At 40.6% G+C, this 22,816-nt stretch overlaps 1 protein-coding gene across 3 annotated transcripts in view; it reads left to right on the top strand.

The window, feature by feature from the left end:
- The first annotated feature begins 493 nt into the window (after positions 1 to 493).
- The window catches only part of LOC126545335 (probable phospholipid-transporting ATPase IIB), a 76,828-nt gene continuing 54,505 nt past the window's right edge, over positions 494 to 22,816 (top strand). Inside the window, exons 1-9 of one of the 3 annotated variants that reach the window (XM_050193141.3) lie at positions 494 to 646; positions 830 to 880; positions 1,387 to 1,445; positions 8,493 to 8,648; positions 9,358 to 9,502; positions 10,326 to 10,439; positions 18,765 to 18,932; positions 22,253 to 22,399; positions 22,518 to 22,598. In XM_050193141.3, coding sequence (XP_050049098.1) covers positions 1,396 to 1,445; positions 8,493 to 8,648; positions 9,358 to 9,502; positions 10,326 to 10,439; positions 18,765 to 18,932; positions 22,253 to 22,399; positions 22,518 to 22,598 — 861 coding nt within the window. In that variant the 5' untranslated portion in view covers positions 494 to 646; positions 830 to 880; positions 1,387 to 1,395. Of the gene's footprint in view, positions 647 to 829; positions 881 to 1,386; positions 1,462 to 8,492; positions 8,649 to 9,357; positions 9,503 to 10,325; positions 10,440 to 18,764; positions 18,933 to 22,252; positions 22,400 to 22,517; positions 22,599 to 22,816 lie in introns of those variants that run through there. The other 2 variants (XM_050193143.3, XM_072286020.1) reach the window with 2 other exon arrangements.

Below are 22,816 nucleotides of genomic sequence, written 5' to 3'. Positions count from 1 at the left end.
ATGATGATGATGACCCTCAGGACCCGCCCACATTTTTCGTTAGACAGATACCGGCAGACCAAAAATGCTTGAAGTGTCCAAAGAATGCTAATCGAATTAAAAACGTTCGCGTACGTACACACCTTAAAGAACCCGTAGGCGGTCAAAATTAACCTGTTTTATCTACTACGACGTTTCTCATTAATGTACCTGTAGACGGTTAGAAAGAAAGCATATCCAAGGACTTTATCTCTCATTGCCCCAGTAAACACCACGAATCAATCACTGAAACTTCAATTTCAAAGAGCGCGCCAATACTTGTTTTGGTTCTGAAAGGAACTAAATAGTTTTTCAATGTATGGTATATACAAAAAATATTGTTAAATGTTATTAAACTGCACATTGTGCAACAAAAGTTAAGGTAACGTTGTAGTAATACTCAATAGAGGTATTTTTTTACTACTTCTAGTCATTTCTAGCGTTGATCAAACGAAAATGGCGACCTTGATTTAGGCTTTGACTTCGGTTTACGTTTACATATGGAGCCAATGGGAACATACTTCGCTGTAGCTTTTGCGGCGGTTGTCGCTGATGACGCCGTTTTGTTTTTCTTCTGCGCGTGATCGCCATAAATATCTGCACCAGTTTTGATGCATATGTGGTAAAGGTTAGTGTGATCGTCTGCTGGACAGGCGATGGCTGGACTTGCTCAGTGCTATGTCGTGTTTGGTGCTTGTTGTCCAGTTGCGCTACTGTTTTGCTGGCTTTTGTTGTGTAGTCAGTCGGTGGTCAGGCGCAACTCCACCGAAAACTTTTGTAGCGGCGCTAAAAAGATATTTCCATGTTTCAGGATGACTGCACTCTAAGGCATTAAACGTAGTTTCATTGGAACCATGCTCAGGTAAGAACCAGTGAAAGTTATGTTGTGGTGGTGGGTGGTATGCCAGCGAATGAAAACAACTGGGCATTAGTCGTGTCACTGCATGAGCTTGGCTGCTTTTTATAGTGTTTCAATAGTTCTCACATGCTTCATAAAGTTAATTGTGGGCGGGCATAGTGCTGTCGCAGAACAACCTATAGTTCGTGGTTTAGGAAGGGTGTGGCATGCATGACGACACAGGCATGAAATACCTACCATTTGTCATGATTGGACCTACCTTAGTTATAAAGGGTAAAATGCACTCCCTGCGCACGTGTTGCTTAACCTGAACATGTTAACATACCACCGCGACATAATAGGACGCTTGACGACACGTGCATCTGTTTCCATTCACCTATCTCGAAGCTTCGTTTGTAACGTAATTTGTAGGAGCCAGTTCATTACTAGTGAAGTAAATTTTTATACTAGCTGACCGCGGCTATATACTAGTTAAGATGTTTTATTCTTTCATTCTGCTTTTGTTGCAGAAACTTGCAATGCAACGAAGAAAAATTCAATATTTCGCACTTCTAAGAAAAAATGAGCGGTAACGTCTATATGCTGTACGATTTCCGCAGTCTGTTTGATGTCTTGTTGCTTGCATCCTATTTCGCTTGGTTACAAATTGCTCTTTGGTTCTTGCAAATCTGTGTTTGTCTGGTTATGTAGTGTCCTCTTTTTTTAAGAGTTCTCTTCTGTTTTCTTACTCCGAGATTTTCTTTGTTAAAAAGGGGAAGTTTATGTATGTGATGTTTTGCTATGTTTATTTGTGCCCACTGCTACCTCTTGTTATGAAATGCTGTGCAAAAGTGCAGCAGGTTACATACCTTGTTAATGTGCTAACTGATACTTACCAGTGTTCAGGTAAAGGTAAGCTAGCCCTTGAGAATCTTTAGCCATAATCTTGATTGTGGGAGAAGTACTTTCTGTGTTGTTAACAGGCAAGTTGCGCTCATAAGCAGCATGATGCAACAAAAGCAAAATTAAAACCTCTCATCCATTTTTCAGATGTGTGATAATAGTTAATTTTTCATGATTTTTACTAGCAACAATTGTGTGATTTTAATTCTCTTGTTGCTAGTGTACTTTCTTCAGCCATGGCGCATGGCTTTGGAAAAATGAGTGCTTACTGTGCAGCTTTTATAAAGTTAATGACATCGTTAAATTCATATGTAATTAGCCTGGTCGTGCGGGTAATTCTGTCTTTTTTGCTTACTTTATCATTAACTAGCGCAGCCATACAGACTATCTAAACCTATAGCTTTACAACTTCTGCTGCTGCTTGCTCCTTAGATGCAGCTACTGTATTTACTGTAGAATCATTAACAGCTGAATACTGAAAATTCTTGTGCCATATTATGAAGCTGTCACATTCTGGTGGAAGAATTTGCAGTTATCTAGTACTCGGCTATAAGATATCAAAATTGTGCTTTGTCAAGATACCTGGGACTGATTTAGACGGTGCTGCATGGCAGGCACCATAGTGAAAATGCTATAAGCCATGCTATCCTGTAATAGTTGCTGCATTTGTTAAACATTTCAACACTAATTCACTCCAAGCATGAGAGAGTGCAGCCTCTCGTGTTGTGGTGGTCTGATAGCACTCTTATAATCTTGCTTGATGTGCTGGTGCATGTAAGGTACTGCATGTATTATTATTATTCAACCACATTTCTATTCATATTCTGGGACATGGGTATTGTGAATACATTGTGAGGCTAAATACAACAACTGTATCAAGCTCTTTGATGTTGCTGTAATTTCTTGCCCCTGACTGCCTTGGAAGGTTCTATAAATAGGCAGTACAACATATATTCTCTTCTAGGGAATGGTTGTTTTGTGCCTGCTTATATCATTTCAACTTTTAACTTCATGAACTTCGTTCAAATTTTTGGAAGCAAATAAAGTTTAAAATCGACTTTAGTATTCCTTCAAGTTGATTTCCCAAGCACATTTCCTCTGGTTGTGTTATACAGCATTCTGTATTTTCTTGGTTCAGTCTTGCATTAGGAACAATCATTGTAACTCTTTCAGTGAAAAAGCTCATGTATATTTGTATGGTTGCTTGTCAAATTACCAGCGTGAGCCATTTTAAAATGTCTGCAGCTGCGGTAAAAGCCATCCCGTGGAAATCACTTGAGTATCCATCTTTCCTATATTTGCAAAATTTCTGGTGAATTTCCTGGAACATCTTGCATCAGAGGGCTATCACTGCTCTATTTGCATGTATGGATCTGTCTGCTTTTGAACCCCTCACTCATATCTTATTTACTAGTGTAACCCAATCCAATAATATAAGTGCAATTATAGGTTTGCAAAAACTGCAATGATACATTCATGTATACGAGCGGCTGCTTCATGCTGTAGCTTTAATTGCCCTTATTGCAAGAGTAGTTATTGTAAGTGAGGGCTTGTTGAAGCCTGTGTTCATTCAAAGCTAAGGTAAGCAATGATTTTCTTTACTAACCTGACTGTTGGCCATATTAGCTAATTTGTTATATTCATTTTAATTTGTATTAGCGAGTTTTAGATTCAAGGATGTGAGAATCTTACATGAGGAAGAACTGCTGAACTGCCTTGCTAGAATGCTAACGGCTTGCATATGCTAACTGAATGCAGGTCGTTTATGTCTTCTAATATAAAGCTATATGGTGATGTACCAGCTAGTTTGCTAACAAAAAATGTTTCAAGCTTGTGAATCGGTGTTACATATTGGTCTGACCCTGGAAACCTTTAACACCCGAACTCTGTCTAGTGAGGCTAGCTTAGCAGGACCCTTTGAGGAACTATCAGGCATTGTTTGGGATGTCATTGGCGTTAGTGAGATTAGAACTGGTGAGGTTTATACAGTTCTGACTAACGGCCATGACCTCTGCTGTAGAGGTCTCCCATATAGGAATCAATACGGGGTAGGATTCCTAATCCATAAGCACATAACAGGCAACATTGACGAATTCTACAGCGTTAATGAGAGGGTAGCAGTAGTCGTAATCAAACTTAATAAGAGGTATAGATTAAAGGTAGCACAAGCCTACGCTCCAACATCCAGTCATGATGATGATGAAGTAGGTCAGTTTTATGAAGAGGTTGAATTAACAATGAGAAAAGTACAAACTCTGTATACTGTAGTAATGGGCGACTTCAATGCAAAAGTGGGGAAAAAACAGGCTGATGAACAAGCAGTTGGCAGCTACGGTGTCGATTCTAGGAACGCTAGAGGAGAGATTCTAGGAATTCTAGAAGAGAGATACTGGTAGAATTCGCAGAAAGGAATAAGCTTCGAATAATGAACACCTTTTTCAAGAAGTGCAGCTACAGAAAGTGGACTTGGAAATGCCCTAATGGGGAAACAAGAAATGAAATAGATTTCATACTTTCTGCTGATCCCAGCATAGTGAAGGATGTTGAAGTGTTAGATAAAATGCAGTGATCATAGGTTGGTGAGGTCTAGGATTCACCTCAGTTTGAAGAGAGAAAGAGTAAAATTGGTCAAAAAGAAACAGGCCAACCTAGAGGCAGTAAGGGTAAAAGCACACAAATTCAGGCTGGTACTTGCTAACAAATATGCAGCCTTAGAATGGAGAGATGAAGATGACATAGATGTAATGAATGAAACCGTAACCAGACTGGTTTCAGAGGCAGCAATTGAAGTGGGAGGCAAGCCACCAAGGCAACCAGTAGTCAAGCTCTCCCGAGTAACAAAGGACCTAATAAAGAAACGCTAAAGAGTGAAAGCGTCCAACTCAAGAGATAAGATAAAATTCACGGAACTGTCAAAACTGATCAAGGACAAAATAGAGGATATTTGAAATTATAATGTGAGAAAGGAAGCCGTAAAAAATGGACGCAGCATGAAATCTGCAAGACAGAAACTTGGCACAGGACAAACCAAGATGTATGCAGTTAAAGATGAGCTGGGCAATATCATCGGCAATCTCGAAGGTATAGTAAAAGCAGTGGAAGAATTCGATACTGACCTGTACACTACCCAGAGGAGCCGCGATACCTCCATTCGACGCAGTTGTGAACAGGTTGCAGAGACTCCTTCTATAACTAGTGATGAGGTTGCAAGGGCCTTGCAAGACATGAAACGTGGAAAAGCGGCAGGAGAAGATGGAATAACAGTAGATTTAATCAAATATGGAGGTGACGTAATGCTTGAAAAACTGGTAGCCCTCTATACGAAATGTCTCATGACTTCAAGGGTCCCAGAGAACTGGAAGAATGCAAACATTATACTAATCCGCAAAAAGGGAGACGTTAAATAATTAAAAAATTATAGACCAATTAGCTTACTCCCAGTATTATATAAAATATTCACCAAGATAATTTCTAATAGAATAAGGGCAACACTTTGCTTTAGTCAACTAAGGGAACAGGCCGGCTTCAGGAAAGTTAAGATGTCATTAATTAGGTAATTGATAAATCTGCAGAGTAAAAACCGCCTCCCTATATGGCTTTCATAGATTACGAAAAGGCATTTGATTCAGTAGAGATACCAGGAGTCATAGAGGCATTACATAATCAAGGAATAGAGACCGCTTGCATAAATATCTTGGAAAATATCTACAGAGATTCCACAGCTACCTTAATTCTACACAAGAAAAGTAGGAAGATGCCTGTAAAGAAAGGGGTCAGACAAGGAGACACAATCTCTCCTATGCTATTCACTGTGTGCTTGGAAGAAGTATTCAAGCTATTAAACTGGGAAGGCTTAGGAGTAAGGATCGACGGCGATTATCTTGGGAACCTTCGGTTTGCAGATGACATTGTCCTGGTCATCAACTGTGGAGACGAATTACAACATATGATTGAGGACCTTAACAGAGAGAGTATAAGAGTGGGGTTGAAGATTAGTATGCAGAAGACAAAGATAAGGATCAATAGCCGGGCAAGGCAACAAGCGTTCAGGATCGCCAGTCAGCCTCTAGAGTCTCTGAAGGAGTATGTTTACCTAGGTCAATTACTCACAGGGAACCCCGATCATGAGAAGGAAATTCACAGAACAATAAAAATGGGTTGGCGCACATATGGCAGACATTGTCAGCTCCTAACTGGAAGCTTACCGTTATCATTGAAATTGAAGGTGTAAATGCATTGTATTTCGCTGGTGCTGACATATGGGGCAGAAACTTGTAGACTGACAAAAAAGCTTGAACAAGTGAAGGACCACCCAAAGAGCAATGGAACGAAGAATGCTAGGCATCGCGTTAAGAGACAAAGACAACGGTTTGGATCAAAGAGCAAACGAGTATAGCCAATATTCTAATTGACATTAAGAGAATAAAAATGGAGCTGGGTAGGTCATATAACGTGTAGGTTAGATAACCGGTCGACCATTAGGGTTACAGAATGGGTGCCAAAAGAAGGGAAGTGCAGTAGAGGACGGCAGAAGACTAGGTGGGGTGATGAAATTAAGAAATTTGCGGGCACTAGTTGGAATTGGTTATCGCAGGACAGGGGTAATTGGAGATCGTAGGGAGATCGCAGGGCCTTTATCCTGCTGTGGACATAAAATAGGCTAATGGTGATTATTATTATTATTATTATTATTATTATTATTATTATTATTATTATTATTATTGGTCTCAATTTGCCTCACTTGAGATGCCAACACAGCTGTCAATGTGGCTTTCTAGATCTGATCACATGACACTGGCTGACTACACAGTAATCAAATGGGAGAAAATAGGAAACGAATCTACCACAAAACTTCACTTTTGTTGCATTTTTCATTCTTGACTTCAGTTAAAGCTTGTGTGCTTAAATGGTTGTGTGACTACGTTAGCAGAAGGAATTTCACTACTAGTACATCTAGTATTGTGGTTTACTGTTCTGTGCTGCAATGTTGGACGCATGGAACCAAGCAGGCTTCACAAGTGCTGACAGGATAACATAGTGCATTAGATTGTTTTATTTGAGCTGTTAATCAACTTTACACTGCCTAATGGGCAAAGTCTTTCACAAGGAATATATTGTACAAATTAGGATCTGACATTTTCTGTGGGCAGCAGGCAGCATGAAATGCACATTTGTGTCTTAGCCTTACCACACATTTTGCTGCTAGGGGAAACTAAAGTATGTAAGTTGGTAAAGGTGATTAAAAATATATAAACACTTCTTTGATAAAGGGAAAATGAGACGTCCACCCCATCGTAGCAATTGCTACAAAGGAAACCCATACAGGTTCCTCGAAAGAAAAGCCTCGCAGTTGAAGAAAAATTTGTCCTGGTCCAGGACGCTTTTCTTTCTTTTTTGGAACCCATATGGGTTTCTTTTGTAGCGATTGCTACGATAGGGTGGGCATCTCATTTTCCCTTTATTAATGACTTCTTTCCACCTTGTGGGTATCCGCAGAACTGTTTTGTCGAACACTTCTTTGCTCAAAGTGACAGTATTGCAAATACTGAATGACAGTATTTGGCAGCACCCTGTGCTGGCCCAAAAAGATCCAAGTCTTCCGAAATAAACAAGCCTTCTTTTTAACGCGAAATGCTCTGAAATATTTCTTGCCACGGATATCACAAGTTGCTTGTCAAAAATAAAAAATCACAGCTAGTACTGCGAGCTGCAATGCTCTTGTAACAACAAATAGAAACTGCATTACTCACTTGTAAACCATCTGTGAAGCACTCGCTGCAGACTCCACTAGTGCCTCAATGAAATAACTTTTTCTTTGTTGTGTACGTGATGCTTAAATATTTCGTATGGCAGCATTGATTGTCTGCCTTTCATGAGGGCTGCAGTTTAATTGGAGTATGCTATTTTGACAGCAGCAGTTGCAAATGTCAGGTCATGATGACGCAGCACATGCAATGCAGAGAGAATTCTTTACTGTTCATGTCAAGTAATCAGCCAGTAAACCACATAAATATATTCGAGCAAAAACTTGCAAATGTCTGAAAATATTAATTCCTGCATGATCAGGTCAGGTGCACCTAGTACAAAAACAGCTCTCAACCTTCTACCATTTGCTGCAATATACTTTTCATGCAGTGGCAATACTACTGAGAAATGGCACCACAGTACAAAACTGAATTAACCTTCCAGATGCTTTCTATAATTTTCAACCTTATGTTTGTGCTCATGTCCTCATCTGAAAAAAACTGAAAATAGACAGTAGTGCTTTTCTTGCAACACATGCACTGCACACACACAAAAATTAAGTTGTTTCTGGCTCTAAACTAAAAAAATACTTTGCTCAGTCAAGATGTATATATACATCTGACTGAGCAAAGATGTATGTATACATGTATAGGCTAGTCACTGATTTGTGTGTACCTGCGTGCAAATGTATTTTTGGCCATGGATGAGTGTTGCAACACCAAATTTTCAGTCTTGATTTCACTTGTTAAAGGAAGATTTTTGTTTAGATCTGAGAGCATTCAGATTAGTTTATGTATTTTGTGTTGGAGCATGAACTTCTACTAGGATATTTCATTGGTGCCATTACTATGCTGATGCAGCTTGTAAGAGACAGTTCATCATTCTCGAAAATATTTAGATTGTATGTAGCCACGGCATAGCAGCTTATATTATGCCAGTGTGTGTTGAGTACCACTGCTGTGTAGTAACTGAAGGTTTCTAACTTTAGATCACCTGAACGATCTGGTTCACGTTTAAGCCTAAGCAGTGACGACGGGTTCGATGTTGGAGAAGGTGACAGTCTTTTGGAGAAACGTTCTGCCAGTCGACATAGCAAGAAGGCTACCATGACTTGCTGCAGTTGCCTGACATCAGCATTCCAGAGGTAAAAACACACACACACACGCACACACACACCATAAATTACATCATTACCACACATCCGAACATATTTGCATGTTATATTTGACTTAGAGGCACCTCATGCACCCAAATGCCTGAAATTAAATGATGCTTGCGTGATGCATGAAGATGTGATGGCTCGAAGAGCTGCCACATGGCACTGCCCATTGTTCATGTAGGGCCAAGGGTTATTTTGCTAATATTCTGTGCTGCCTCTGAGCAGAGCTTGTATAGAGTGTATGTGAGTGCTAGCCCGTACAGTAACGTTTCAGTATGGAGGTATGCCTAGCTGGTGTACAGGACCAACATTAAGGAAAAATAAAAATACGAAAAAAAAATCTGGCTTAAAAAAAAAACCTAATAAAGCTAATAGATTAGAGTGAAAATAAATTTTTTATGTTAAATGTGCATACAGTCATGCTCATTCACATGGAATGAAATGTCAAACTACTTGGTCCCCTCTGCCTGAGTAACTATTCAGTGAGGCAAAGTGACAAAATTTGCTTGTGTGACTTGGGTATTAAATGTCCATAGCAATGCTTTGAGTACATCTTGCACACTGCACACAGACCTACTGTTCAGCACATAAAGCATAATTATTACTGATGGGCTGTAATGTGTCGCAAGTGTATTTAAATGCAAAAATTTTTATACTAACAAACATTTAAATTTTTTTTTTTGCAAATATGCAGCTGTTGTAGAAGGCTCACCATGGGCTGCTGTGGTGCTCGTGAGTACCAGCCAAGATCAGTATTTCTTGGAAGACCACCATCAGAAAAGTTCCCACCTAACAAAATATGCAACCAAAAGTACAACATCTTCACATTTTTTCCTTTGGTAAGTACTTTAGTGAGATATAAAAAAAAAATTGCAGGAACCAGAGAGAGTGAAGGAAAAGTAGAATTTAAAATTTCTGGGGTCTATGACAAAGAAACAATAATGCCAATATTTGGCCTCAACACTTCATTACCACTCTTCAATATACAGGTTGTCCCACATAACTTAAGCCAAAATGTTAAAAATGAAAGGCACTCCAGACGCGAGTTGAACCAAATGCATAATGTTGGGACTGGCCCAGAGTTACTCGGGCAATTTTTATTTGCCCCTGAACTAACGAATTAATCAACTTCTTAAGTGTTGGCTGCAGACCCCAAGCGATACGCAAAGTTGCATAGCACCTTGAGAAACCTCTCAATAAATTGTTTTCAACACGATATATCTCGCGTGGTCCTTTTTTCCGCGTTCCAAAGAAAGAAAGTTTCTTGAAGCCTGAACTCCTCAAATGCTAGTCTTTAACGGGACCAGTTCAATTGCATGCCAAGGGCAGCATGGCTTTGGGCATGATGAAGGCTGCAGCTTGTTAAGAGATATTGGGACATGTTCACGCTTCATTCCTGAAGCCGTGCTGCATTTAGCATGCATTTTGAACTGGTTGCATTAAAATATAATATAGTGGTTATTTGTTGCAGCACTAAAGGAATTGAAGATTCATACAATATTATTGAGTTTACAGCTATTCATTAAATAAAAAACTGATAAAAGTTGTTCATGTCTTTGTTTAAATGGCAGATAGCTAAGCTTCCAATAAAGGTGATATAAAGCTTGAGCCATTATGTTTCTTTTTTTTAATTTATAATATTGCTTCTTTCTTCTTTTTCAGGTGTTATTTAATCAATTCAAGTTCTTTCTGAACCTTTATTTCTTGGTTGTTTGCTTGTCCCAATTCATACCTGACATAAGAATCGGATATCTCTACACCTACTGGGGTCCCCTTGTGAGTTCATGTTTCTTTGTATTAGAATTCAGTCCCACTAATGATTATGAGATAATTACTATGGCTAACCATAATTATTGCCTGCAGTGTATGCCATAAAGCACTAGTACTTGGTTTATTGGAAGGCAGCATAGTGAATGAAGTACTCCAGCCAGGTATAATGCACGGATTCCTTTCTCTCAATTCTATTCTTCCACCATTCATGGTAGGCCGATCTTGGTAATATTGCAGGTGGAGATGAAGTGCAGGAAGGAATAGCTTTGGAATAGGACTGTTCCATTATCCCGGCCCAAAGTAATGTGTAACCTCTAGTGCATCATGCCTCACCATAGCCTTATGTACTAGTGTTGGTTTTTATTGTTATTGAAGTATGCCTGCAGTAGCTGGAACTGAGCCATAGTCCATAAAATTGTTAGCAACTGCAGTATGAACCATGAAATATTGTTTGGGCTTCTCACATCAATACAGTCAACAAATGTAACAAGGTTAACTAGGTAAACTGCAATAAGGTACAATACCGGGCTAGTTGGTGTTCTGTTTTGTTGAACAGCGCCAAACGAGACAAAGGATAGAAGAAAGGGAGGATGAAGATAGTGCTTTTCTTTGTCCTCCCTTGCTTTCGTCCTTTGTCTTGTTTCGTGCTGTTTAACTAGATTAACTCGATAAACTTGCAGTGGTATTTCCAGTGTCAGAATTTGCAGTCATAGGTGTGCTAAAAGGGGGGAGGTTGCTGGCCTTGAGTGCATAGGCAGGGGGGAGGGGGGCGTGTTTCCAGGCGAAATAGTTAGTGATCTGACTCATGTACAGCTAAGGGGAAGTGCAGTTTTGTGTACTCAAAATACAAAACTCCTTTGTATCCTTTTTTCATTCTTTTATACACCTGGCTGATAGCGTCCCCTTACTTTAGGCCTCCAATTTGTGAATCTCCCAATATGACTACTATAACTAATACTAATACTACTACCAATAATAATAATAATAATAGTTACAACAAACAATTCAAGGGCATTTAGTTATCACTATGTGGATGAATGAGAAAGCATTGCAACCACCGTGCGATGCTTAGACATTAAAGAGTGTTAGAATAGGGGCCTCAAAAGTTTGGGGCCCCGAAGAGGTTTACGGGTGTTAGCGTTGGGGCACATAGGAGTGAAGCGTCTTAGAATAGGGCTTTGTGTTTGCGGATAGCGCCTTGCACTTGTAGCACCACTACAGCATCAAAGAGAAGCTGTTATAAATATTAAAATAAGATATACCATTTTATTATGATAAGAGTAATTTTGACATTCGTGTTTGCGTGTTTAATTACAATTTAGTGGTTATTCTATTAGCAGCAAGCAATTAGTTGCCCTTAGTTTTGAATAACCAAATTTACGTGCCTTCACCAGCCAAGTGAATCCTTGTTAGGCCTACAAGCCATGAAATCGACGAAGGAATCCGGAATCAGCGGTGTCTAATGGATGAATCTTCATAACACATGCTAATTGAGAGAAAGCAACAATTGCAGTCGCTTTGCTTAGCTTGCGAACTTCACGTGTTACCACAAATCGAGCCGAGTTTGGTGCTAGGTAAGAGCCGATGCTTTGATGGGTGCCGCCATGTTTGTTGACACGAAGCTTTTGGGGCAATGTTTGGGGCTCCTACTAAATCGGCGAAATAGCGTGCCCGACTCAAAACCAAAATGCAGTTTCGGTCTCTCGCAAGCGCAGGGGCTTCGACGCTATTTATTAGGGCCTGAAACGTTTGGGGCCCTTATTCTAAAACTCTCTATTATACAAAACAAGGCCGTGGGTTCAACTCCCACCAAAGGATGAGGGCTCGTAGCCTTTTTGTACCATCATGTGGTCACACCGCCAACACCCCATTTTTCATCTCGTGAGCCATTTAATGCTTTCAAATTAATAATAAAAATAATGGGGAAGAAGAGAATTGGTGGGTTTTTACATGCTAAAGCCACCTGCCGGGGTCGCTTAGTGGCTGTAGTGTTGCGCTGCTAAGCACGAGGTCGCAAGGTCATTGCATTGGGCTTACATCAACTTTGAATGCAGCAGTTTTTCTACTTTGCCTGTGGCCTAACGTCGCCATGCACTGTAGTAGCTTGTTATGTCAGGCAGCTTGTGCTTGCTGTTGTGTAGTTGTGATGCCATAAGTGCACAGGCTGAGAAAGTTCAGTGAAAGAAGTGTGTGCTGCAGGGTTAGGGGTTTGAGGAAAGAGTGTGTGTTGTGGAAATGGTGACAGAAGACTAATAAATATTCATAACGGCATCACTAATATTGAATAACTTGGACTTCACCCAGGTGCTTGAGCAGGAAAAGAGGGACTATTCAGACTTCTAAAAATTCATGCTTACATGGCAGGACATTTAAATGTGGAGGCTTTCTATTTCTAAAACGTTTTGTAGATTGACCTAAATTTTGATGTTTTGGTGGTTCTTTAACAAATGCTCACTTTAACAAGGAGTATCTTTTGCACTTATAATATTGTGAGCTGAGAGAAGAAATGAAACAAACAGGAGCATTTGATTCCATATGTGTGTTTCCTAGAATGCAAAAAACATCTCTGTGTCCCCCTAGGCCCTCAAACCAAGTTTTCTTGTTTTTGTGTGGTTGTCATCTTAATTCAGCTGTATTTTGAGTGAAGAATATTATAATAGTTAATTAATACTGGTTTAGAAGCGGTTGCATTTTATTGTTGGTCTGCTAGCTGGTATGTTGTGCTACAAGCAGACAGAGCACTATTTTGCTATATCGAGTGTTTTGAAAAGACTTCAGGCAATTTTTAAAGATCGCCTGTGGCAAATGCCACAATTACAATCATTGAGCTCGTCTTTATGCTGAAGCGGGCATTACTAGCACAATAAATCAAAATTCATAATAAAATAATTAACAAAATTTCACTAGTTAAGTTTTTACATAATTTCCTTAAGGCACTTGTTGCAATTTACAAATTGTAGTCTGTGAAACTGCAAGACGTATACACTTAAAAAAAGTCTGGATGACACCATTTTTGCTATATGTGTCATCAAACTTGTAAAGTCACTGTCACTGTCATTCTAGTTAGTTTTTTAACAAAACGCCAAGTGCCGTTTTATGCATTGAAGCACAAAAGTAACTCAACTGCATTGTATTTATTTGGCAAGTTCGGGAATGAATATCTTGAAACTGGTGTCATCCTGAGCAGAGTGTCGAACTTAAACTTTTTTCGTTCCAGTTTTTGTTTCGGTTCGGTGAAAATGGTTCATTTCCGGTTCAACTCCATAGTGAAAAAATAACTGTTCAAACCGATTCGAATTGGTTCAATTTCATTTGCGTAACTGAACAACGATTACAGGAAAACAGTACAAATGTATTTTGTACAACTTGACGCTACTGAGAAGTTGCACTGAGCAATTACGCCTGCTGTTTGTTCTTCAGACCACACATAATTGGCAAAATTGCATGCAAAATGCAAGCAAAATTGCCGCAGGACTGGCTGCTCGAGGCACTTTGCGTGTATTCGCTGGCTTCTTTCACGCTCGGAAAAACACTGTAACATGTATTGAGCAACAAAAAGCTGTATCGGGAGATGTTCATGTCACTCTACAATTTTCTCATTGGCTAATTATAATATTTGATAAGTTGATTAAATAATTATGACTAATTATGTAATTAGGCAGAATTAAAAACATAATTTGAGTATTTCCAAGCGCTGGCAAACAACATTAACTTGGTTCTGTCCAGCTACGTGATATTGACATATTTTTAACGTTTGGCTAAATTTAGGTGGTATACCCTGTATATATGCTGCACTGTCTCAGGTATTTTGCATGTATCACAGTCTCGTGAGTTCGCATGCCGGATGCGATGCAAATCTTGTCGCATTAATACACTTAAAACCGTATTAACAGTGCTGCTACATTTAAAATCACTGGAAGATGGTGTGTATTTACATATGAGGTAGCATAGTTGAAGCCGCAACTGCAGGCAGTGCAGGGATGAAAAGAGCCAGAAAAGGTGGTTCAACCTGAACCGAAAACAGTTACTTTTTCATTTCGGTTTTGCTCCGGAGTGAAAAAATTTGTGACGTTCTGGTTCTCTTCCATTTTGAGCAAAAATCGTGTTTTCTTACGGTTTCCGATTCAATTCTCGTTCACTACCGTGATACTAAGAAATCGTTCTATTGCAATTTAAACAAAAAAGTTACTTTTCTGCTTAAATGCAAAAAATGACGTTTTCCTAATAAAGTAAGTAAAACAGCACGTTTTCCCACTAGTTTGACGGCGCATACCTTGAGACCGGTGCTATTTTCAGTATTCAATCAAAGTGAGTATGCCTTGCAAACTCACTGGCTACAACTCGTAAGTTGTAATATGTGCCATAAGGTGATTAATAATGAAAAATTAATTAGTAAATATTTGTTAATTAGTCAATTATGCATTTCGAATTCTCATGCGAGTAATGTCTGCCACTTAGAGTAATCCAGCTCAAGACTATAGTTGCGCTATCTTCTGCAGGCAGTTTTTAAAAATTCTGTATAATAAAAAAAAAAAAGGACCCTACATATGCAAAAGTATAGCTGATTGGACAGATGAGCTGAATTTCTTTATTGTCGACAACCAATAATTACCAGCTCTATAATAGAAGCCATTATAGGCTATAGGCTAGCAAACCTTCATAGAGAACAATCAACAATAGCATTGGAAAAACTGTGCAGTTTTGCCTGAAAGGCAAAGCATCAATTGCATAGCAAATTCACAGCTAAACAAAGTAAGGATAGTAGTTTTATCGTTCGTATAAACATGTAAACATTTGCTTATTAACTAAATTAACAAGCATAGTGTCAGTGTGCACAGGCAAATATGAGCACATCTTGCTCAATGGCCACACTCACTCGCTGTCAAAATGCTAGCATGAGGAGGTGCGGCAGCAGCTGCGAGTGAAGTGACCTTCATGCTGTCTATGGCTGCATCAACACAAACTGAGTGGAGAGAACACAGCATGCACAAAGATATGAGCCATTAGCACGCCTAGGCTCTGCCCCCAACGCAGATTACTTCCAGGATACAGCTCGTGCGGCCGGACAATATGTAGTTGCTGCCAGAGTACAACTCCACCGCCCCTCTTTCCCCTCCGCATGGTGCCTCGCGTGCGATGGAAGATGGCGCTCTTCCTGCCATCTTCCTTCTCTTGCATGCGCGAGGTTGAGTCGTGATCGTCGGCTCCCCTCACACGCTTTCCCTCGCATATACAGGACACAGCGTGCAGTGACGGTGTTAGTGCCCTTGGACTTTATACAGAATGTCACGGCGATGACAGAATTGCACCTGGAGTGTCCACGTAAGGGCTATCGCTATAATGAAGAGTGAAGTTAAAGTGTAGCTAACAAAGTGGACCAAACATTGCAATTTTTTTGCCTATAGCAGGTCATATCTAGATGAAACACTAACACTGAAATGGGGAAGCAAACAAAGCAGCAAAAGGGGTGCTGCCATTCTGTGAGTGATTTGCCAGTGTATAAAGTGTAGCCCTTGCCAGTGGGGAACCAGAGCTTCTGATGTCTTAGGAAATTTATAAGGGGAGGGAAAGCCACAAAGATGACAAAAAGCATCCTTTAGGCTGATAATAACAGTAGTTTTTTAAGAGGCTGTTCACTTGTGTTGGCCCTTTCTTATTAGAGGTGCTTTGAATGCTTATTTATATGTGCTGGGTTCTGTGTGCCTAGCCAGTGGACTGCAATTTGTGCTGCACATTTACTGCATGTGTGCTCTATCTTGTCTCACTTTATTATTTTTCTTTTTTATGTACAGGCTGTTCACTTGTGTTGGCCCTTTCTTATTAGAGGTGCTTTGGATGCTTATATATGTGTGCTGTACAGTGACCATAGGATGGTAAGATCTAGAATCAGCCTAGACTTCAGGAGGGAACGGAAGAAACTTGTACATAAGAAGCCGATCAATGATTTAGCGGTAAGAGGGAATATAGAGGGATTCCAGATCAAGCTACAGAACAGGTATTCGGCTTTAACTCAGGAAGACGACCTTAGTGTTGAAGCCATGAATCACAATCTTATGGGAATCATTAAGGAGTGTGCAACAACAGAAGTTGGTGGTAACATCGTCAGACAGGATACCGGTAAGCTATTGCAGGAAACAAATGATCTGATTAAGAAATGCGAATGTATGAAAGCCTCTAACCCTACAGCTAGAATAGAACTGACAGAACTTTCCATGTTAATCAACAAACGTAAGATAGCTGACATAAAGAAGTGTAATATGGTTAGAATTGAGCATGCTCTCAGGAACGGAGGAAGCCTAAAAGCAGTGAAGAAGAAACTAGGAATAGGCAAGAATCGGATGTATGCATTAAGAGACAAAGCCGGCAATATCATTAATAATATGGATGAGATCGTTCAAGTGGTTGAGGAGTTCTATAGAGATTTATTCAGTGTCAATGGCACCCACGATGATAATCGAAGAGGGAATAGTCTAGAAGAGTTTGAAATCCCACAAGTAATGCTGGAAGAAATAAAGAAAGCCATGGGAGCTATGCAAAGGGGGAAGGCAGCTGGGGAGGATCAAGTAACAGCAGATTTGTTTAAGGATGGTGGGCAGATTGTTCTAAAAAAACTGGCCACTCTGTACATGCAATGCCTCTAACCTCGAGCGTACCGGAATATTGGAAGAACACTAACATAATCTTAATCCATAAGGGGACACCAAAGACTTCAAAAATTATAGACCAATCAGCTTACTGTCCGTAGTCTACAAAGTATTTATTAAGGTAATTGCAAATAGAATCAGGAACATCTTAGACTTCTGACAACCAGAGGACCAGGCAGGATTTCGTAAAGGCTACTCAACAATAGACCATATTTACACTATCATTCAGGTGATAGAGAAATGTACGGAATATAACCAACCCTTGTATATAGCTTTCATTGATTATGAGAAAGTGTTTGATTCAATAGAAACCTCAGCAATCATGCAGGCATTACGAAATCGGGGTGTAGACGAGCCGTATATAAAGATACTGAAAGATATCTATAGCGGCACCACAGCTACCGTAGTCCTCCATAAAGAAAGCAACAAAACCCCAATAAAAAAGGGCTTCGGGCAGGGAGATACGATCTCTCCAATGCTATTCACAGCGTGTTTACAGGAGGTATTCAGAGACCTGGATTGGGAAGAATTGGGGATCAGAGCTAATGGAGAATACCTTAGTAACTTTCGATTTGCTGATGATATTGCCTTGCTTAGTAACTCAGGGGACCAATTGCAGTGCATGCTCACTGACCTAGACAGGCAAAGCAGAAGGGTGGGTCTAAAAATTAATCTGGGATCCCGGCCACGGTGGCCGCATTTCAATGGGGGCGAAATGCGAAAACACACGTGTACTTAGATTTAGGTGCACGTTAAAGAATCCCAGGTGGTCGAAATTTCCGGAGTCCTCCACTACGGCATGCCTCATAATCAGAAAGTGGTTTTGGCACGTAAAACCCCATAATTTAATTTTTTTGTTTATTAATCTGCAGAAAACTAAAGTAACGTTTAACAGTCTCGGAATAAAACAGTTTATGATAAGTAGTGAGGCAGTGGAAGTGGCAAGGGAATACATCTACTTAGTGCAGGTAGTGACAGCGGATCTGGATCATGAGACCGAAGTAATCAGAAGAATAAGAATGGGCTGGGGTGCGTTTGGCAGGCATTCTCAGATCATGAACAGCAGGTTGCCATTATACCTCAAGAGAAAAGTATATAACAGCTGTGTCTTACCAGTACTCACCTATGGGGCGCAAGCCTGGAGGCTTACCAAAATGGTTCTACTTAAATTGAGGACGACGCAACGAGCTATGGAAAGAAGAATTATGGGTGTAACGTTAAGGGATAAGAAGAGAGCAGATTGGGTGAGGGAACAAATGCGAGTTAATGACATCTTAGTTGAAATCAAGAAAAAGAAATGGGCATGGGCAGTGCATGTAATGAGGAGGGAAGAAAACCAGTGGTCATTAAGGGTTACGAACTGGATTCCAAGAGAAGGGAACCGTAGCAGGGGGCGGCAGAAAGTTAGGTGAATGGATGAGGTTAAGAAGTTTGCTGGGACAACATGGCCACAATTAGCACATGACCGAGGTAGTTGTAGAAGTATGGGAGAGGCCTTTGCCCTACAGTGGGCGTAACCAGGCTGCTGCTGCTGCTGCTGATGATGATGATGATGATGATGATGATGATGATGATTATATATGTGCTGGGTTCAGTGTGCATAGCCAGTGGACTGCAATTTGTGCTGCACATTTACTGCATGTGTGCTGTATCTTGTCTCATTTTATTATTTTTCTTTTTTATGTAGGGATTTGTGCTAACTGTCACCCTGATACGTGAGTTCATTGATGACTGCCGAAGATATGCACGGGACAGAGAGGTCAACTCACAAAAGTTCCAAAAGTTAACAGCCAACGGTGTCACTTATATCCCCAGCTCAGACATTCATGTCTCTGACCTCATCATAATAGAAAAGGTAAATTCATGCTTGGCAATACGTTACTTACTACTAATTTCTTCTTTGCTTTTATATGTGTATATCACGGTAATATCAGATTATAGTTCTTGAAGACACCAGGCATGCTCCCATTTATGTGCATATATGTATATATATAATACTGTGCTACATTAGCTGCCATGTCTAAGTGTGCCAGTAAGACTTAACAATATAAACTTTCACTGTATTTGAATTGTGCCTCATACATTCGTCATTGCCAAGAACTGTGCTATAACTGTGCTGCTGTCATTTGGCACTAATCTTTGTAGTGTTTTTTAAGTAAGAGACCAGTGTTGCTAGCTTTGTTGAAATAAGACGAGCAAACTATGCTTTAATAGCTGGTCCAGTGAGTAGTATGTGTGGCTCTTTCCATGCAAAAACATCTGTGACACTCAGATCCAGCTATTGCTGTTAAACAAAGGAAGTTTTTTTTTAAATGCTGGCACAGGCTTAACTGCCAGGAATGGAAGCTGTTCATGAAACAATACTTCGCAGCTTATGAAATTGGAGCTATATATCCAGCTGAAGCTATATAGCCACGGAGCTATAGGCTCACCTTTCTTCAGGTATAGCGCATCACTGAACTGATGTGGCATGGGGTACAGCCCAATTTTTACATGCAGTAAGCCCTCATATAAACGAAGCCGCTTTCTTTTAATTACCACTTTATTCGAAATATCACCCAATACCAGCCAAAATGCATGCATTTTAACTCTTTCGTTACCACGCCTATTCAAATCGATCACCAGTGATCAATGCTTTAGATCGCTAATTTCGACATGTTGGAGCCTTTTCTTATCCTTTTAAGGCCATCCAGTAGTTAGTACAGGCACTGAACTTTCAGAATCAGTTTAAATTTTTGCGCTCTGGCGATGTTGGGATTTTTGACAGACCTTTTTGCGAACTAATGTGCATATGTTGTAGCGAAAAGAGGCATGGCTGTCACCTTCTGCCACATGAGAAAAAAGCATGCCGCTCATGATTACGCTGCATTAGCATCAAAATTTTGTAATCATATCACTCCCAGCAAGTCAGGAATTAAATTATGTCTCAGGCTTTGCCGTCCGACAGTGCTGAGCAGTGATAAACCAACCGAAAATAATGCCAGTTGTTCACTAGTGAGCTTTCGTTTCGAGTCCAAGTTGTTTTATTCTGCCAAAGTGTATTTGTGAAGGTCCGCCGCATGTCCAATATGTGGACCTGGCATTTTCAACCAGTTTCCAAGAGTTTTGGTTTCGCTTCTCTCATAAAATCCAGGCAAGGGATGCTACCGGTGTCACTGCGCAGTTATCAAAAGTCGCTCCCATGGCGTCATACCGCGCGGCTGCGTCGCGAGAAAAGCGTCGTGCTTGAAACTGTGCTGCACCCGCACTTCAATTTAGTGATGAGGACTCGGTTATGATTCCGAAAATGACAGCAAAGTAGATTCAAGCTCTGACGGTGACAATGTTTTGGGTCAGCATGAGACATCCGCAGCTGTTCACCAGTGAGTTTCCTTTATGAACTTAAGCGGCCTCCTTCCTTGTGCACGCTTATCTGCTGTTCTTTTTGCATGATCTGAGAGCGCTACTGATTATCTTGAGGGTGCATACTTCGTGTGGTTATGATGTGCTGCCATCGGCAGCAAATAAACATCCGTTCACTCCAAGAAGGCTGCCTGAAACACATCTCGGCCCAGCACAAGACAGTGCCGCCCGTAACACATCCCAGCCCAGCACTCGGATCAGCGCAAGACAGTTTATAACCGCATGGGATTTCTTTGTACTGTTCTCTGCAGAGGTTATAAAGACAGTCTGCAAAATGCAAACGGATATGCTTCAATGCGTAATCTTGTAGTTGCCCAGCTACACTGAGAGTGATCGGCCCTGGAAGAGGTGAAGTACAGGACTCTAGATGAACTGGTGAAGTACATTCCTTGGGACTTCTCATCGGACCATCCTCAGAAGGTCCATCCTCAGAAGCGCTTGCCCTCTCAGTTTGTTCATTTTGATTGTGACAATTTCGTTTCGCAGTACGCCGATTGTCACGATCGCCAGATCTACGATCACTGCAATCGTGGGGCTGCGCATCGTGATCAAGAGCAGCTGTCATGGCGCCGGTGTAAGTCGAAACTAAAAAGCCAATAAAACAAGGCCATGGCCACCAGTGTGCAGACGCTCCCGCACTTGCTTTCACGGAAATTGTGCGAATGCAACCGTGTGAGTTCGCTTACCAATAGGGAAACGTGGTTAAGCCCTTGACCTCCTCACATGCCCTTGCTCGGTGACTCGGGTGGCAAGATAAAAGAATGTCGCCACCTTTAGTTTTATGCACATGGCTTATTCACGCTGAGTGAGTGAGGGATCCTCTCCGTCGGCACATCCTTTTCCTCCCAAGCTGTGCCTGTGGTTTATCAGACAGCATCGCGGTGGAACTAGTGCACAGCGGAACAGACAAATGTTGCTCTGCGTTGCCTGCCGCATTCCCAGCATGCCCAAAGCCGCCCAAACCAAGACATTGCCTCCTTTGTGCAGCTTTCACAAAGGAGGCAATTGCAACCAAGAAATTCAGTTCTTATCTGGCTCAGTTACAATCGAAAATGCGCTGTGTGATACCCTTATCAGACTACCGCGAAGTTGTGCTATTTCAGCTCTACTTTTTTAGATTTTGTGGAGTAGTTGCTTTTATCGAATCACCACTTATACCATCCCGTTCACTTCGTTATAACGAGGGTTTACTGTACCTTCTTCTTGGGAAACAATATTTATTTGTTCAGGCTGTAAGTATGAACACTGTTAACCAGCTATTGTGGGGAAGGAAAATATGTTGGGCACTACTTTTTCTTACCACAAAATGGAGAACGGGGACAAAGTTTCTTATGTGGGGAATCAGTCCAAGGCAAAGAGAGCCCATCAAGACAGTGCTAGCATCAAAAATCTCCCTTCATGACATACATGCACTTAACTACAATATGAATTATTTCTTAATATATGGCAAATGAGAATTAACAGCTTTGTGCGCATAAATGGTGAAGAAGCTGAAATGTGATTGCTTGAATTTTTCAAGAGTGAAGACTGAAGAACAGGAACTGTGCTTCTTAAAGCTAATCTTTAGTAATAAATGAGTGTTCATATTGTTGCTGCCTTTTGCTTTAGATGTGCACATGGTGCAGCTCTGTTTTCACGAGTGTTAATTGTGCTACGTTACCTTCTTTCATGCAGTCGGGGAGGGGCAGAGATTAAGCAAACTGAGTTCGTTTTGGAGCCGTGTCTTCGCTTCTGGTATTTCAAGAGCAGATTTGATTTGTTTCCATTTAACAGAACCAAAGAGTGCCTGCAGACATGGTGTTGTTACGAACAACAGAAAAAAGTGGCTCCTGTTTCATCCGAACGGACCAACTTGATGGAGAAACAGATTGGAAGCTGAGAGTTGCTGTTGACACAACACAGCGCCTGCTGAGCATGGAGGTAGATGTTTGGATACCCCTTTGGCATGTTCTGTGTGCTCTCTGATGATGGCAAAATATTTCAATGTTGTGCTCAATAAACCGAATGTGTTTTGTTTACCGTGTCGTAAATATTGCAGGAATTGCTGGAGATTGATGCGTGTGTTTATGCGGAAGAACCCAAGAAGGATATTCATTCATTTGTAGGGAAATTTACACGGGTATGTAACCGCTGTTCTTAATATAAAAAAAAAAAGGAACATTTTTGAGATAGCATAGCACTACTATGTAATTCAGCTTTCTATTGCCGGTGCCTGGCGTCATAGCCTGGCACTTATGGTTTATATAGTAATACTTGTGTTTTTTTTTTTTTGTACTTTCATTGGTCACTCTGTTATGCCTCTTGGTTTTGAGCATATCATTAGCTATGTTTAAGAAG

Source organism: Dermacentor andersoni, chromosome 1 (assembly GCF_023375885.2).
Source record: "Dermacentor andersoni chromosome 1, qqDerAnde1_hic_scaffold, whole genome shotgun sequence".
In the NCBI taxonomy this organism is placed as follows: Eukaryota; Metazoa; Arthropoda; class Arachnida; order Ixodida; family Ixodidae; genus Dermacentor; species Dermacentor andersoni.
This window is presented reverse-complemented; position numbering and strand designations above follow the sequence as displayed.